This window comes from Leuresthes tenuis, unplaced genomic scaffold, assembly GCF_036924035.1.
Source record: "Leuresthes tenuis unplaced genomic scaffold, fLeuTen1.0.hap1 SCAF_18, whole genome shotgun sequence".
In the NCBI taxonomy this organism is placed as follows: domain Eukaryota; kingdom Metazoa; phylum Chordata; class Actinopteri; order Atheriniformes; family Atherinopsidae; genus Leuresthes; species Leuresthes tenuis.
Genome location: NW_027325372.1, coordinates 19,639,390 through 19,657,745, shown reverse-complemented (window position 1 = coordinate 19,657,745; position 18,356 = coordinate 19,639,390). Strand labels below are relative to the sequence as shown.

At 39.5% G+C, this 18,356-nt stretch overlaps 3 protein-coding genes across 3 annotated transcripts; all 3 read right to left on the bottom strand.

Annotated features, from left to right (window-relative positions):
* Positions 1-7,440: 7,440 nt before the first annotated feature.
* LOC140275422 (uncharacterized) lies at positions 7,441-9,812 on the bottom strand. Its single transcript, XM_072370888.1, has 4 exons — positions 9,797-9,812; positions 9,467-9,671; positions 9,217-9,390; positions 7,441-8,347 (listed from the first exon to the last, which is right to left on the bottom strand). Exons 2-4 carry the CDS (start codon positions 9,515-9,517, stop codon positions 7,709-7,711), a joined length of 864 nt encoding a protein of 287 aa, XP_072226989.1. The 5' UTR covers positions 9,518-9,671; positions 9,797-9,812; the 3' UTR covers positions 7,441-7,708.
* Positions 9,813-10,307: 495 nt separating this feature from the next.
* On the bottom strand, positions 10,308-11,777 carry LOC140275298 (uncharacterized). The gene is made up of 4 exons (XM_072370737.1): positions 11,662-11,777; positions 11,172-11,551; positions 10,950-11,072; positions 10,308-10,702 (listed from the first exon to the last, which is right to left on the bottom strand). Exons 1-3 carry the CDS (start codon positions 11,759-11,761, stop codon positions 10,950-10,952), a joined length of 603 nt encoding a protein of 200 aa, XP_072226838.1. The 5' UTR covers positions 11,762-11,777; the 3' UTR covers positions 10,308-10,702.
* Positions 11,778-14,450: 2,673 nt separating this feature from the next.
* LOC140275441 (uncharacterized) lies at positions 14,451-18,210 on the bottom strand. The gene is made up of 3 exons (XM_072370908.1): positions 17,629-18,210; positions 17,345-17,521; positions 14,451-16,074 (listed from the first exon to the last, which is right to left on the bottom strand). The coding sequence occupies exons 1-3, from the start codon at positions 17,770-17,772 to the stop codon at positions 15,349-15,351; spliced, it is 1,047 nt and encodes a 348-aa protein (XP_072227009.1). The 5' UTR covers positions 17,773-18,210; the 3' UTR covers positions 14,451-15,348.
* Between the last annotated feature and the right edge of the window lie 146 nt (positions 18,211-18,356).

Here is an 18,356-nt window from a genome sequence, read left to right as displayed (position 1 = left end):
CCTTCATAACCCTGGATGCTGCTGTGTAATTGCAGATTCCTGATACATTAAGCGTCTGACTGTGAAAAAGATTAAAAGAAGGTTTTCTTAGGTTATGCAGCGATTTTCACCCGGCAAGCAGGCAGGGAGGAAGGTAGTTCCCTCCCATCATGCCTTGCCTCCCTCTTTAAGTATCAGCTATCTGCTGCCAGAGGACTGACTGGATATTAATAGCAACACACGCAGAATCTAAACCACATTTGTTTAGGTCAAGACTGAGCTCAGGGTCCATTAAACAATAGTGAGAAAGTCAAACGACCCTGGGAGCATAATGAGGAATAAGAGGTAAACTAGATAGATCTCCAATGTTCTGACCTTTTCAGACAGAAAAGTCAGTTGAAGAGGTTGAATCTTTAATCTTTGGGGTGAGGGAGCTTTCCTGTGTCAGACAAAACTATAAGATGAGGAAGCCAAGAGCTTTTTGTCACTTAAGTCAACAATGAGAAGTTTAAATTAGACGTATTGCTATATCTTAAATTCAGTTTAAAGTTTTTTTTAAAGGTTTGTTTATAGGGCATGTGTTCAGGACCTAAAAACGAGTCCAGCAGCAAAGAGAGTTCAAACAGAGGCAAACCTTGAGAGTGTGATGTAACACATAAGACTGTGAGTTACCAGCTGACTGTGATGGGATGACTGGTACCAAAAACCTGCTGACAAGGTCCAGAACATTGCCTTTTAAAAATGCAAGCTTTATTCTTTTAAAACAGCAGGAAAAACTCTAAAAGGACGTAGGAGGAAAGGAGATGTGTGTGTTTGAGTTCATATGTGTGTCTGTTCTGCAGGGTCCTGTCTGAACTTCTAATATCTGTGGAACTGGCTGTCTCCCAAACCTTGACACATCTGTTCAGAATCTGAAAGAAAAAAAACAAGAGGAAAGGAAGGGCAATCAACAAAAAGTCAGAACGCATGTGTTTATGTGTGTGCGTGCTGACATGTCCCCATGAGTAAGAGTTTAAAAGTTCAGAGCATCCTACAGTACTCATACTCCTGTGATCAGTCCATACAATAACAATGATACACTGTATTGTGCACAGCAAGCAAAGCCCGCTGCAACTGCGACCATGCGTACACACCCACAAGAGCTCAGTATGTGTGTTGAACAGGGTTAGGTAAACAGTAGCACTGATAACCTTGGGGTTAACCTGGCCACTCTGATTGGCTTATCTCTTCATGATGGCTTCAGAAACCCAGTTTTCCGGCCAATAAAAATAGTGGAGGGAACATGCTGATCCAGTCAATGGCAAAAAAACATGTTGTGTTGAGACATGGTGAAGGAGTAAATGTGAGATGAGGGTGACATACTGTGGTCTTGGTTACTGTACGACAGATTGGCCTGTCAGGCATGCCATTACTTGCTAGTCTTTTTCATTCCTTTTTGAGGTGGTGTTTATTCATACATAGACTTTTATTGTAACTGTTTTAACTTAAGCTGAAGCTGGGGCGGAGCGGTGCTGAAATCATGTTGGGGTCACAAATATCCAATGTACAAATGGTGCAGTCACACGAAGGGGCAAGCAAAAGCGTGAGCACTCAAGCCCTCATTACAGTAAGTCACTGCGTAGAAGATGATCAGGTTTCCAGGCATGAAGGCATAAAGATGAAACACTTTTGTTATATTTGTATATTTTATAGCAAGAAAGAATAAGAAAGATAAAGCACCTGAGGCTAAAGTTTGGGCACCCTGTTTGGTCAGTACTTCAAAACACCCCCTTTTTTTGGTATTTTTTAAATAAGGGTGGAATTTTTGCTAATTCTTCCTGCAGAAGGCTTTCGGTTCTGTGAGATTCTTGGGCTATCTTCCAAACTATGCTCTTGTAAGGTCTAGCCACTGATCTTGTTTGATACAAGAGACTATGAGGGACATGGCTACACACACACACACACACACACACAGACAGACATACACCACACTCCCAGGGACCACTCCAACTTCAAACAATTGAATTAGCAAAATATCCAGTAAAGACTGATGTTTACCCTGGTGAGCCTCAGATGCAACAAGTGCAAGTGAATGCACCATGTAATGTACTCCATTAATGTTTGCATGTTTGCACAGGCAGGAGCTACTGTTGGCAGGGGCATCAAACATGGCAACAAGTTTAATTTTGCTTACATAAAGTTTCATAATATGAAATGTCATCTTAGAGTGAGGATGCCGTAGTACTCGAAGATAACCCAATTATTCACATGGAGAACAGGCAAACTGAGTTTTGAACCAGGAGCCTTCTTGCTGTTAGGTGACAGCACTAACCACCATGCAGCTCAACAAGTATACATGACCCTTTAACAAGAGGTGTTGTTGTGCATGAATCTCTTCCGCCTTGAATCCCACTGAACCAGATATTTTCAATAAAATTGCAAATTAATAAATTTTTTGAAAGTTTCAAAGTGTGACACATTGACTGAGGGGGCATCAGGAGACATCTCAATCAAAACTTGGTAGAACTGTAGCATCAGAATCACTGACTCCTTTCATTCACTGTTTTGATTATTCAGGAATATCTCATTCTAATTCATTGATAAAGATCTGTACTTCAGATTTCATATCATGTGTTTTAGCCAAGGAACCTAATTTTTGTCCAGTGTGGCCATATAGTGGTGGAGCTTTTACTGACTGAATTGGAAGATGTCTAATAGGTGGTGAAATAGTCAAAGATTCGAGGGGCTAATTAAACCATCACCCTAAACCAAGACATTCAGCCAGCACACAAAACACCAGGGTGTATTGAATTTAATTTTGTTCATCATTACAATGTAAGTGATTATGCATTTGGTTTTCCTACTGGAGCAATATAACATTTGTGATCAAATTTAGTCTGTTTTTTGTAGTCTACTGAAGCTACTCTAGTGTATAGGGACATTGTGATGACTTCAGATTCTGTAGAAGCACATAGCTTGGATTCACTTGACCTCTGCTTTTGATCATGGAACACTAATTAATAGGCTTCATAATTTTGTAAGGACTTCTGGATTTCTTTTAGATCTGTTAATATCTCATCTTTCTGACAGGAGTTTTAGTGTTCACATAAATCAGATCAAGTCAGAGACTCCTTGTCCGTCATTAGGGGTCCCTCAGGGTTCCATTTTGGGCACTATTCTCTTATCACACATGCTCTCTCTTGGACAGATTGTTAGTCAATTCAGCAACATCTCTCATCACAGTTATGCTGATGCTATCCAGCTCTATTTGTCTTTACTGACTCACAATTTGATACATTTACAAAACTGACTGATTACTTAAAAAACACTGAGTACTCTTTAGAAGATAATTACTTTGAACTTAAACTTGAAAAAGCCAGAATGACTGATCATTGCCAGTGACAGTGTGATTCCACAAATCACTCTTTAGGTTCCTTTCTCGAGCCTGAGAAATTTAGGTGTTGTTTTTTACAAATCCATACCTTAAGTGTGCCATTCCAAACAGCTGTTTCACAATTGCCCTTTCCACATAAGGAATATTCCAAAATGAACAAGGTTGGTGTCAAATGCTTAATTGAATAAGATTTTTCATGCTTTTAGTTATCTTGCTGTCCTGACTGTAACACTTAACAAAAAGCAAAAGAACGACCATGATTGTTTTCAGATTCTAAAAGACACTGCTGCAAGGCCCTTTAAGGAACTCATGGAGAAGCACCTATGACTCCTGTTTTATCGTCCCTTCACTGGTTACCTGTTCATTTTAGAAATAATATAAAATCTTGGTGCAAAATCTTCAGGTTCTGCATGGTCAAACCCCTTTGTGTATTTCAGCTTCATTAAATCTGCACTTTTACGATCAGACCCTAAGGCCATCAAAAGAAGACTATCTATTGATCTATCTATTTATTATCTGTTTATTTATGTTATTGTTTTCTTGGGCACTTTGATTTTTACCTGTGAACGGTTCATTTTTCATCACCTCTATTTAGTTGCTATAACATGAGTACATTTCCACTGTAATATGCAGTGTACATTTACCTTTAAATTGAGTTTTGGTACATAGATTTATTTCCTAATTATGATTTAACAGGAAAAAAAAAGAAAAAAAATGTGGTGTGGGTGGGAAGAAAATGTTGGAGGCTTGTTTTTGGAGTATAGAAAGAGAAAACAAAGCAGGAGAGCCATCTTGTACCTCTTGTTGATGCATCAGCTGGCCTCAAACATGAGTAAAAAATCCAGAGAAAAGTCATTATTCTGCTTTCAGGGCTGGAGATGTTTTTATTGGAAAAAAGGGCTCGGTGGCAAGCTCTGGTGCTGGTTTAATGAGAGGTATACTGTGGACTGAGAATGAGAAAGGCCACGATGTCCCTTTTACAGAAAGGTCAGCTTTAAAATCGTGAGAGGGAGTGTGTGTGTTTATAGGGCTGACAGTGATAGCAATCCGCCATACCTAGAATCAGATAGACACCTATTTGACATGAACAGTGTTATACAATGCACAAAGATGGTTTTAAATGACAAGCTTACAAAAGAAGGTTTTGCTGTAAAATTAAACTACCCACCAATGTTTTTTATTTGACAGCACATGTGTCTGTTGCAGGGGGAACTGCACACATTAGTGCATTTGAAAGTGATTTTACTGGCATGGTTAAAGTATGAGCTGTTGTAGAGCTGCATAGCTCTGTGTTCTGGGCAGCCTGGTGCACGCTGCCACTGAAACACACACAAACACACTCCTGTTTCCATCACTTCAGAGGACATTACACTGACTTATATTCATTTCTTTGAAATGCAGCCCTACTTCTCACCACAGCTACTAATCGCCTTATCCTAGCATAAACCCAAACACAGTCTCGCGCTAACCTTAAACCAACTCTTCAGCCTAAAATTTGGGTGAGCTATAGCACTGCAATGTGACTATGTCAGGAGATTTTTGTCCCCACAACATGAGCAATACAAGTATACACACGCGCAGCGAGCAATTTTATCAAAGAGTGCCCCTAAATATAGCCGTGGCAGTGTTATTATCACAGCAGGGGTAGTGCTCTGTTATCTCTCACCCTTCACTCCCATTGTTTTACTACTCCAGCACATGACAGCTTCACCAAGGCGAAGGCCCTTTTTCTCTGTATATGGCATGTTATATAAGACCTGTAGTCACGTTGATAGCTTGTCCTGTTTCCCCCAACAAAAACACTTTGTAAATATTTGTAATGTTAGGTTTTATTTGCAAAAAAAAAAGACTTTGTCCTAAAAATGGAGAGAGGTTGGCCAATCACAGACCATTTAGAAAAAATTAAAAAATAAAAAGATGGTGGGGGGGGGGGTCCTACTCAGGAAACAGAACCCCATCAGCAAGTCTGTGTTGTTACTGTAAAGTACAAACAGCTGATTATGCAACTCCCTATTTCTCTAAGCAACAGTCTAAGCAACACCTGGACTCCAATTGTTGGCCAAGACCTGACTCCTTCCACTCACACCCACACAGAAAGGGGGAGCACTGTGTTTGCTTTCACCCTTTGTTGCAAAGCAGTGGCATGAAAATCTCCAATCAGGGCTGGCAGAGTCATCTATTCAAAACTAGCCACACTGAATGGAATGATTGGAGGCGCTAGGCCGGTGGTCCCTCAAACCCCCTACTGAGCAGCCTGGCCTGGGACTACCTGGCAAGTCCGGATACTCCTTCACACAAGCTATTGTTAGCCATGCTGGATGTGTGAGGCAAGCACTGGCCTGTTTCAAAATGTCCCAACAACAACAAAAACAAATAACTTAATATGCAGCCCCCCCCCTCAGCACACTGTTCTAAGCTAATCAAAAGTTTATGCCCAAACAGGGTTTTTTAGGGCGACTGGTACATACCTGGAAGGGCTTAGCATTAGCACTGTGGACACAGTGTGGACACAGAACGCAAACAGCAGCTGCATTTCTGAGAGAACAGGATTTGATGTGATGGAATAAACTTTTCAACAGGTTTATAGAGAGCTGCAGAAAAGATCCAAATCGCGTTGCATCAGAGAAAAAAATGGTCAGTTTTGGACAGATGTAGGCACCAAACATCTCATCTAAATTCTCCTCCAAATGGATGGAGATAAATGAACGACAGAATGAACTAAAAACTAGATCACTTTCTTAAAAAACTGAACATTAATCATACACGTGCCCACATGCTGTATATGAACATAGTGACGAAGATGTGTGTTCATTTTCTGAGCATTTGTTTTTTTCCTCACAAAAATGTCTCAATGCATTACAGGGTGATTAAAGAAAGCTCTCATCAGATCAGAGCTGATTTTTCAAATAAGCATGACTCAGATTTTCCAGACATGAAACACCACGGGCTGCTTCAGTCAAAATATTACAGTCTAACTGTAACCATCTGTGTGTTTGTGTGCACGCAAGCATGATGCACAGTTCATTACTCCTGTTTTGAGAGTCCAACCAGGGCATCCGATTCCAGGTCTTCATAGATCTGTAAAGGACTGAGGAGTGTCTGTTTACTGTTCGTACACAGACTAGAGCCACAAATTAAATGTGGCTCAAAGTACAAATTCACATTCTGCCTCTCTGACGTCACCAAGTGCCAGTGTTTTGATCAGTACAGGCTGAGAGGTCAGACAGGATTTCCCTCTCCGGTAGCTGTTGGCTACACAAATATAGACCTGAAAACAAACATGTTATTGGAGAGAAGGTCACAGGAAAAGCCAGACAAAGCACCTGTGACGTAACAGCTGAAAATAAGTCTTATTTCCCATCACTCACCAGACGTGAGAGCTTTCCTCACCAATGGCATTTTGTTTGTTTCTCAAGGCTTTGAGTTCAGAAATGCCATCGTTAGCAGTGCAAATAATCAACACACAGGCACAAACAGGCTGGAGGTTAATAATTGGTTTTGTTCTCCCCCTTATTACTTTGTACAGTAATCCATATCAGACTGGAATGCAGTTTTATTTTGTTTATGTGGTTTTACATCAGTGTCTTTGGTAAGTTTGTGTTTTTGAAAGTTGCACTTTGCTCAGTAAAAACTTATGATAAGGCATTTAATAACAGGATACTTCTATTTCAGTTCTACTGTGATTTCTTTTTTTCCAATACAAGATATATCATCATTATTTCCTGTCTCTGTATGGCGTCAAAGGAAGCAGGACTTTGAGACCAACAGTAGAGGTCAGCTGAAGAGGAGCAGCGGGGCCAAACTAACACAAGCCTGAGCCGTTAATTAGTACTTTCTCAATTTTTAACCGAATTTAGGGTGTGATGAGATAATGTGATTGGACTAAAACTGTCACAAAATGTATGCAATATAGTTTAGCAGCTGCTAGAATAATGACTTTGAGTGGTGTCTTTTGGCAGATCTCACCTGAATGTGGCTGTGCTGCCACCCAGTGGTACATCTGTGCACATACGCCACCAGAGAGAAGCGACAATATGGGTGCAAAAACAGAAATCCAGCAGTAACAGAAAACCAAAGTAAATCACGACTTTTGGCCAGCATCTCATTCTGGTTTTATTGTTAACAACATGAGCAACACATATTTCATTATGTCTTCACGAGTCACTTTTAAATGTGGACATACAAGCAACTACTGCAATGCCCAGCACTTTACAAAGAGGTTGAGCATAAACAGAAGATAAACAGCCATGCAACAGTGGAGTATCGTTTCTTAATGAAGAATCAGATCAAAACATCAGAATGTTAAGCCTGTTTGTTGTTAAAGACCACAAACACTACACAGCACTCTGCAGCCTCTCAAGACTGCAATGTTTGTGCTGTGTAGAATTCACCTTCCCATGTATTATACTTAATCATTTGTAGCACCTTCTTAAGCTCCTTAAGGACACTATCCTTGGCTTCCTTCCTTTTATCGGGGTTGTTGTCAGGTGTTGGATTTACTTCTTCATTTCTAAGCAAGTTGCTCAGACTCTCAACTTCAGCACAGTTGCCATAGGGCCACTCCTTTTCTTCAAGTGTTTGCAAGCCAAAAAGATTCCCGCATGATCTACAGGGGTTCATTTCTCTTCCACTGCTGATGTTATATGCCTGGCACTTGACTTCTGCAGGTAGTTTGATGGTTCCATCAAAGTATGGCTTCTTCTTCTTCTCCGGATAGTAGGTCATCACTGCACCAGCAACGTTATGTTCCCAGGCACTCAAACAGGAGCAACCAATCACAATTTTCCCAGGATTGGGACCACTCGTGGACATGGAGACTCCATAGTGCCAGACTGATGTCTTGGAAGTTTGACCACATTTAGATTTCTGAGATTTAATAAATGTGGAGACACAGAGGGTTGAGGAGACCAAAAAACCTGGTTCCAGATTGTTGACAAGATCTTTCAAACTCTGCTTTATCTGGTTTTCATTCTCCGGTTTCTTCTGCAGGACAATCTGGAAGCAGTAACAATCTTTCAGTGGTGGAACGAACCCGAGTGCATTCACTTAAGTACAGATTTCAGGTACTTCAAGTGCTTCAACTTTACTGGAGTCTTTTCCTTAAATTAATATTTAAATGTCATCTTTAATGCATCTCAGGAGGCAACATGGAACCTAATACTTCACTACATCTATCTCTGAGCTTTGTGTTACCTTTTACTTTACAAATGACAACGTTTGTTCATTAAATGCTTGAAAAGCATATGTTGTAATTGACTATTTCAATTTGATTGGGTTTGTTTTTTTTTCAGTAAAAACATTTTTTTGTTACTGTCCTTAAGTCAATTCTTCATAAAAGGCTAACTGCTAAACACACTTTTCAAAGACATTAACTGCAGTTACGATTTCTAGCCTGTTTCTACAAAGAAGCATCTACTTAAATCTGCCTCCATCTGTCCAATAAGCCTATAAAAAACACAACTGAGCTTCCTCAGGGACCCTATTTAGGACCATTACTTTTTATTCATTATGTTTGTGTTCCTGAGAGCTTGAATAAGCGCAACTAGACTCCGCTTTCTTGGTTCTTGGGCGTGTTCACCTCTCATCTGAAAGGCTGCTTCAGCAGAGGTTTATGCTCACCTGATTAATTTGTGTTATAGATTCCTTTCAGCTTATACGTGTGAATGAGCAGCTTTTTAAAATCAACTAGAAGTATGTAGTATGTAGCATTTTCTCCGCTATTTACTATACACATTGTTCATTATGTGCAACTCAGATTTTCTTTTTCTTTTTAAATACATTTGCTTATTTGTATACATGTATTTATTTACTGCCAGCCTGCTAACTGCAGTGCAATTACCGTCTAACTTAGGCTAAGATCTTACCATATCCAGCACACATGAAAATGGACTTCGCTTGGGAAGGTGAGTCAGATAGCTTTCGAAAGCTCCGGGATATGTCCGCTGCAAGTTGTCGTGCATGTTCCCATCAGGGATAATTTCACTTGGAGAAAACGGGACTTTGTTGATTTTCCCCAGGAAGAAGATGCTGTGAAGCATCTGTTGGTTGAAAACAAGTTTAAGCAGCCAAAAGAATGACTCAAGATGTCTGTTTAAAACGTCCCGTTGAACCTACCTCATCCACCAAGCGTCTGCTTCCATGGATCTTATTACACCAATCAACCATCTGATTAATAATCTTCAGGGCGTTTGTTTTAAAGGCCTGTTGACTTATCAGGAATGCTTCTCTCCTGAGTGAATAAATAAGGCGATTACGGGAGGCACAAGTGCACAACAGCGCCTTTACGCAGAATTATTACTTACCTCTTTCGCTCTCCATCCTACATCAGTCATCGGACAAAAAAAGAAAAGTGCATGATAAGTCGATATTTTACTGACATTAGAGTTAAATGTATAAAGCTGAACATATTTAACAGTGTCTGAGAGTAAGAAAGCTACAACTCACCGTTGCTGCCATGATTACTAAGAACAAAACTGAAAGCACTTTTTCTCTTTTTGATTATTCGAGACACTTCCTTCTCAGAAATTGTCGCGTGGTTTCCAGTAAATCCACTTTAACCCGTGGGCTGATACACCCAACCCTTAAATCTGAACGCTTACAAAGTGAATAGATTCCCAGTGTCACACATATCAGACCTAACTTAATGTTGCCAAACTTATAAAAGCAGTATCACACAATTCCATTTTCCAATTCTCAAATCTCAGCACTTCCATGAGACAGAACCAGAGTTTGGTGCAAAGCGACAAGCTTTTTGATGACGTTCCCTGTTGGTAAATGTTTTCTTCCTCAAAGTTATTTTCTCACTAGAGCTTTAGTCTTTTCAGCTTGTGTCTTTGGTGAAGTTTTGTTATGTTACATAATGGCTACCTTTGAGAAAGAGGAAGCACAGGTCAAAGGCCTTACTGCAGAGTGCAACGACGCGAACGGCTGTACGCAACAACAAAATGTCAGCAGCTGGAGAGAACATGTGAGCACTTTATTAAGTCAGTATGAACAAGTGCGATGGTACAAGTGGTTGATGTGGCTTTAATCAAATGAGAGCAGGGGTTAAACACACCACTTCCTGACCCAACCATGCTGGCATCCTGATAGAGTTACTTAGACACAACTTTGACATTTTCAACTGGATGAAAGTAATAAAATGTCTCTTTTGCTTGGGTGACAGGAGCCAACAAGAAAAGTAGTACAGGCACAATCTCAGAGGTTTCATGTTACACATGCAGCTTTGCTTAGATATTTAATTAAGTTGAAGGAGGAAGGTGCAGTAAAGTGTTGCTTCGGTGAATGTTTTAAAAAAGATGGATCCAAGACTTTTGGAAAGCACGTCTTTCTTCTGGGGCACACCAGCATCTGCGAGACAAACAAAAAAAGAAAAGAAAAAAAGACGCAGTCATCAGGAAAGGCCTCCCACTACAGATCAAGCTTCTATCTTCCACAATAATTAACACTGAGAGACATTACAGCCGTAATTTTATGGTTTGTCGAGATCCTCAAAGGCAGAATCTGTCTTTGGTCAGCGGCTGCATTCGCACATGCTGGAACAAGTGGGACATCAAGATCCACCCCACATGGAAGTCAGCATTAGACAAATACTCGCCTATTTTTGTGATTTTAAATTCTGCAAGAATGTTGACTTATGTTCTTCCGTCAGTTTTCGATGCTCTTGCTCCAAACTCTCTCCCACTTCTCCCTTCTTCACTTCAGCCCAGTCCCCCTCATCCTACACAGATCAGACCACAGTTTAACAACAGAAAGAAAGAAACATAAACTGTTCAGTAGCCCAGATCCTGCTGGTCCTCATTTAAGACCAACGTCTCACCATATCTTGGAAGGCCTCTCCGTTGTAATAGCTCTTGTCTGCTGGATAGGTTATTTTCTTGTTACAGAGCTGCTCCAGACTTGAGGCCACCTCATGCAGCTCATCTCCATCATAGGCGTACAGCTTTTTGTCTTCACATGTCATCAGCACAAGCTGGTCGCACAGGCATGATGTGCCTTCCACCACACCTAAAACCTGCATGTTTACTATATCGGGGAGGTAAAATTTCCCCCAGCCATTCACCTCTTCTTGCTTCGCTCTGTAAATGGTGTCCTCAAGCCCTGCTATCTTTAAAATGGCCCCAGGCGGGTACTTAAGGGCTAAATGTTTGTGTTTGTGGGTGAACACATACTGTGAGACCCATTCCAGGAACTCTGCACCTGCAAAACAGTAAAGAGAACATGCAGAAATATGGATAAACATGTCACAAAGAATAAAAAGCCAAACAATAAGGTTTTGTTTTCATGTGGGGCATAAATGTGTTGTTAACCTTCTTTTATTTTGCACTGCCGCAAATCTGATAAAACAAGTGGATCATCCACAATGGAAGATGGAGCAACCGGAAAGTTACTAAAATAGGCAGTCGCCATCCTGGCTCTCAGTCACCTAAAAAAAAAAATGTTTAAAGAAGTTCAAGCAAATGTAGAAACAACTGTGCACTTGCATAAACAGGTAGGACAAAATTTGACTACTTTTCCGTACCACAGCAATGTGATGTTACAAAGAATCCCGCTGAAAACCAACAGCGATCGAAACAGATTGACTCACACTTTATTGCTGTATAGGTCAATAAAGTCGTTCATGTGTTGGCTGATTTGTATATTAAGCTTGCTAAAATGACAGGTATCTGTATAAAGCCTGAAAGTGACAATTCTTTGCTTAACTTTCATTGTGAGAATGCTTTTAAGCAATAATGCCAGCACAAGGAACAAAAAAAAAGGCATTCATAATATCAACCCAATACGGGTTAACTTGCTAACTTGATACACTGAATCAGCGGCTGAGGGTTACGCTAACGGAGCTCATTACATACCAGAGAATTTTACGGAGCCCTCTTACAAGCCTACAGACATTCAGCCGTAAAAGACTACACATAAGCAATATCAAACAAATTCAACTGAGAGTAGTTACCGCTTAAACACACAGCCTGGCGCGACGTGTCCTCTCCAGAACATGTTTATCATCTGTAACGTCGTCATTATATTTCATTTGACGTCTAGCCACTCCTCCCCTGTGCTGCCTTCACTTGCTCAGAAATTATTTAAATCTACGTGGTCGCTTTTTGTCAAACGTTGTAGACTACAAGAGTAATATATGCTCTATAACAATAACAATGAGCACAATTTTTAAAGGTCACATGTGCTCACTTTTACCTCGTTAAAGTAAAAAAAAAACTTTTTAAAAACAGCTTTTTTACTTAGTGGATTTATCAATTGTAGAGTGTAACAGTCTGAAATTACCACAGTCTTGTACGTTCTTCGTTTCCTGGTTCACACGTCTGGGTAACGTGTGTAATAGCAGCACGTGACACTTTTATTTAGTCGTGTTTGTGAACTGATTCTGATATTTCGGTATACCTTGAATGCAACCGGAGACACAATAACCACACCTCTGGGCGATGGAAGCTGTACTGTTTTTTTTTTCTTCTTTTGGAGAAATTGGATTTACAGAAAATCAACGAAGTCCACCTCTTTATAATAACAAACGAGGATTTATCTACAAGTGAAATTGCATTAAATGAGAGAATAAACTAAAAATAAAGAGGTGATAAATCCAGTTTTTTACTTTTTTTAACTCAACAAGATGCTTATCGGAAGAGGTTGATCCATCAGCAGTCACTACTCAGAGGTTACTGCAGTTATAGACAAATTTGTCGATGGTATGCTGTGCGTTCATGAAACCTTGACAGGTTTTTGAAACAATTTTGTTGTTCAAAACTGGATTAGTCTCTTTGAATGGCTGAATGGCTGTACAAAAGCAAAACAAACACTGTGCAAATACTCCTTTATATTCTATGTAATAATCAGATTAGATTAAACTTTATTGGCATTACACATGTATAAATGCAAGGTAGCAAAATACCGTTAAGCATCTAATCAGAAGTGCAGAGTGCAGCAAGTGCGGTATATACAATATATGCAATATGTAAGTAAGAGCAGTCATGTGTAAATGATGGCAATATAGAGATGTGGGAATAGTTTAGCAGTATAAAATCAATGGGAATGAATTAGTATTAATGTACATAAGGGCAATATACAGATGTAGTATGAACAAGTATACAGATGTGCTATATTAATATACAGAGGGTCAATATACATATGTAGTGTAGTCAAATATACAGGTGTGCTATATGTAAATCTAAACACGGACAAACAGTGAGCGGATATATGTAGACTATGGGCCAGATGTGAGGAATGGCTGAGAATGCTGCGAGCTCGGCACGCACATCGCTTCTTCTCGACGTCTTCAATAGCAGGTAGTGGAGTCCCTGTGATGCGTTGGGTGATTTTCGCCACCAAGTGTGTGCAGAAGTACTGAAACGGAAGTGCATTCGCACATTTGTGGAACTGTGAAACATGAATGACAACCAACTTAACAATAATCAATCATAGTTTATAATTCGGTGAAACACAACCATTCATTTCAGCTCCATTTCTATGAAAGGTTTAATCTCCAACAGATTACACAGTGCCTTATAAACTCCAGATGTTTTGTGTGTCAAAATGTTTGTGCTTTGGATGTAACTAAAGCTCACAGTTGAACGTGGTAAGGTAAAGAGTTAAAAAAAAGTTCTTCTGAACAAAAAGGCAAATCAGATTGAAGTATAAAGCACAGGTACTTCCTACAAGAAGTAGCTTTCTATCCGGAAACTCTCATGTATGCGACAAATAAGTGAATCTGACCATAGTTACCACTAAAGAACCACAAAGTGTGTATTTGTTTTGTCTTTACAGTCCAGTGCAATTTTCACATACTCTGCGGCTGGTACAGGGTCGACAATACATACACAAGGAGGAAGCAAATGAGAGATAACAATTCACCAGCTATGTGCACAAATATCATGAATGAAAATGAGTGCCGACAGTCTCAGTAACTAAATTGGATTAATGGTCCAGCACCACTGATTAATGGTTGAGCAGGTTTGAGAATTTGAAGATGGGTATGTTGAGTCTTGAGCAGATAAGCGGGTGCAGCAGGAACTCATATGGAATCAAGACTGGCTGTGAGGATCAGGAGCATTCGGGGCTACATGAGAAGACATCAAGGGCCAAACAGAGGTGGTTTTCTAATATGGTTTTATTTAACACAAAATAGGAAATATTCAATCAGTTGAACAAATCATAACCCTTTATTACATCTAAACAGCCCCACAGTGAAAAAGTTGCTTGGCTATAAGACACTTTACATAATAATTGACATAATAACCTTTGTCACATATTTTAAGGCACCAAACAACCATGATACAAATACTAGTTGTATGAGTATGTAAGAGAATGAAGCAGCATCTCTTACCAGGACACACGCTCAGTCGCAGTGAATGCCCAGTAAGGCTAAATCGCATATTCATACATTTCATAACTCTGCGTTCTTTCTGAGATTTTGCTTGGGAGCTGGCAGCAACGTTTCCTCAAAAAGTCAGGATCAAATATTGGAGACATTTGCAAGTCCTCCTCTATAACATTGTTTGAAAATTTTCCGACTGCAGGGTGAAAACAGCCTGTGTAAAACTGTACCATAAACCTAACTGAAGGATTTGTGACTTGTGCCTCGGTCAAAATACCACAGGGATAAAGTATCACTGCTTTATATTAAAGGGGACATATTATGAAAAAAAAATGTTGTTTGTTTTATTTGGGTGTCTGAAGTCACTATCAACCCAAAAAACACATAAAAACACAATCCTGACATTTTGTATCATGGAAACACGCTGAGAGATGTTTTCAGACAAACAGTAAAACCACAAAAAAAATGCCCCTCCCCACTAAAATATCCTCTTTAAGAATTGTATATATAGTCTAGGCAGTGGGAAATAAAATAAAAACTATTTATATCACTGTAATTTTTGCTTAAAACTTATTGTTTCAGACAGAAGGTGACATAAAGATTTTAGAAAAAACAAAAACAAACATTTAAACCATTTAAAGCAATTAAAAGCTTGATGAACAAGCAAATGAGTCTACCCAGTTTCATCTTCCTCGTCTCTTACACTTTCTGGGCTGTAGAAGACACCATCCCAGTTGAACCTGACTTCATTTTTCAGCAAATTTCTAAGATGCTTTAAAATCTCGTCTTTAGCCCTCTGCCTGTTCTCTTCAGGTCTTGGTTGTACATTTTCTCTAATGCGGTTTTGGTGCATTAAAATATCGTCATTAGCCCCCTGCCTGTTCTCTTCAGGTCTTGGTTGTACATTTTCTCTAATGCGGTTTTCATTTTTAAGCAAGTTGCTCACACTTTCAACTTCAGCACAGTTGCCATATGCCCAGTACTTTTCGGCACGTGTTTGCAAGCCAAAAAGATTCCCACATGATCTGCAAGGGTCCATTTCTCTTCCGCTGCTGATGTTATATGCTTGGCACGTGACTTCTGCAGGTAGTTGGATGGTTCTATCAAAGTATGACTTCTTCGTCTTCTTATTCGGACAGTAGGTCATCACTGCATCAGCTACATAATCATCCCAGTAGCTAAAACAGGAGGCAGCAACGATAATTTGCCCAGCAGGACGACCTTTAGTGGACATGGAGACTCCATAGTACCTCTTCGAACCTGGGATGTTTATACTAGAGATACAGATTGTGGAGGAGACCAAAATCTGTAATTGTGCATTTTGCATCAGCTGATGGCTGAGCGTTCGCAGTCGACCTTTTATCTCGTCTTCATTCTCTTGTCCGACCACTTGGACAATCTGCAAACAGTCACAAATAATGTTATGATTACAAATCTTTAGTTGGGGAATTATAAGTCAAATTAAAGACGGTCTGACTGAGGTCAGTGTTTTTTTTTTACCCAAACCATTGGGCACGCTTGGGGTTTAAATAGCTACATCGAAATGACTTAGCGTGCTGTTCATGGGGACAGATGTAAGCATGGTCAACAAGTCTTTGCTCAGTTTGACACATTTTAATCGTATTTCTGTCAGATACAAGCACCCAAATTATGTTCTAAACATTTAACTGACAGAAAAAGGTGCGTAATGTTGGCTCTACAATGCAAATTAGAAATTTTGCCTATAATAAAAAAGAGGAAAACATTTTTTAATGAAACTTTGTATAACACTATGCAAGTGTATAGTGTTATACACTGAATAACACTGAATCATTAAAAAGGAAACACTGACGATGTAACAATTTTAGCTTTATGAGGGACATTATTGAGACGAGTTATCAGTTACTTTACTACTGATCATATCTTTCTGTTAAATGTCCAGACGGCTTTCCACAGAGACGTTCAACAGCAGCATCGCTGCAAAACATTTAGATCAAGAGGAACAAAGTGTGTTGTGTTGCTTGTACAGATTGTGCATGTTTTTATTTGTACCTTAGAACATGAACAACCTCTCTGAAACAAAAAAGGTCCGGTCTTTAACCGACTCTGAAAATACAGGCCTTATGCAGCTTTTTGTCCATGCCATGAAAGAAGCCAACTAAAAATGTCTTATTGTGGTGTTCGTCCAAATTTAAAGAAAAATGTTTGTCTTCCTCTGAGAAAGAGAATGTTGCTGAAAGAAGTGATCTAAAAGGCACACAACTTACTGTGCTCCTTTTGAGCTGAATGTGGTTGTAAAGAAGTTGCTAGTCAGCTTTCTCAGCAGGAAGCTGTTCAGAGATGTTGCAGATGGCTATGGGGTTTAGCTAGATGTGATTGTAAACAAAAGCATGTCAGGCCTTTGTTCAGATTTATATTTACCTCATTGTATTCCTTTTGTAGTGTGCGCCACCTACTATAGTACTGTACTCAGTCAGTTTTTAAGCCACAAGGTGCGTTTTTTGTTATTAATCCCATTTATTTGACATAATTTAGCCACTGGGGGAAACTAATTCTACCATGGGCAAAGTTACAGCAACAATATACGTGTATCCCTAAATTCAGTGTAAAGATAATTCAAGCTGAAGTAGTAAGTCTGTGCAATTTAACACGAAAAGATTTCATCATCTTTTCACGAAACACAATCTTACCATGTCCAGCACACATGAAAATGGGCTTCGTCTGGGTAATTGAGAGGAGTAGAGTTTGAAAGGCTGCGGGAAACGGTCAATCAGGTGATCATATATCTCTCTATTATCATCCAAAAGACTTCTCGGGGAAACTTTCGGACGGTTGATCGCTCCCAAAAAGAAGATGCTGTGAAGAATCTGTAAAGTTCAAATACACACAGCAATATATGATATTCTATCTTGCATAAGAGGCATTATATGTTCAAATTACAATTAGAGTTACACCTGATGTATATCAGACATACCTCATCCACTAACTCTGAAGTGTCTTCTCGAGTCTGGTTACTCAGTTCCACCATTTCAATAATAATTAGGAAAGCATTCCTTCTGAGAACCTCTTCTTCCGTCAGATAGAGAAGAACTTCTCTATAATGATAAACATCTATCATTGTTAGAGAACTATGAAGCAGAATGTCAAAACTAATGTTTCAGTAAATCACTTGACTCACGTTTTGTTCTGCTCCTCAGCCTGAAGGAATTGTAATGATAACTGAGTTATAAAAGTAGACTTTTCACAAATAACAGCAATAACATTTAACATAACAGAAAAAAATCTCTGTTACTCACCATTGTAGTTTCCTGGTAAATGAAACCGAGAATCAAACTCAGCCCTTCCCTCTGACTCTAAGTGCCTCTCCCAAGTTGATTCGCCAAAACTTGTGGTTAAATAGCAAAGATTTTTGTAGTTATCCTTCGATAAGAGCACTACACTACATACACCACACTTGTTTATGGTAATTCTCCCACTGAACACAACAGTGACAGCTTTATACAGCACGGCGAGTTTGCTCACATTGCAAAAGAGCAGGAAGTCTTTAGACTGTCAAATTTTTAACAGGCGGGGAAACGGAGACACAGGAAGAGCACACACAAGCTCCAGTCTCTAGATTTCAGTGAGTAATGCGGCTCTGAAATTACAAGTTGCTCAACTCAAGTACACAGAGACTGCTTTGGAAAATATGTAAAACCATTA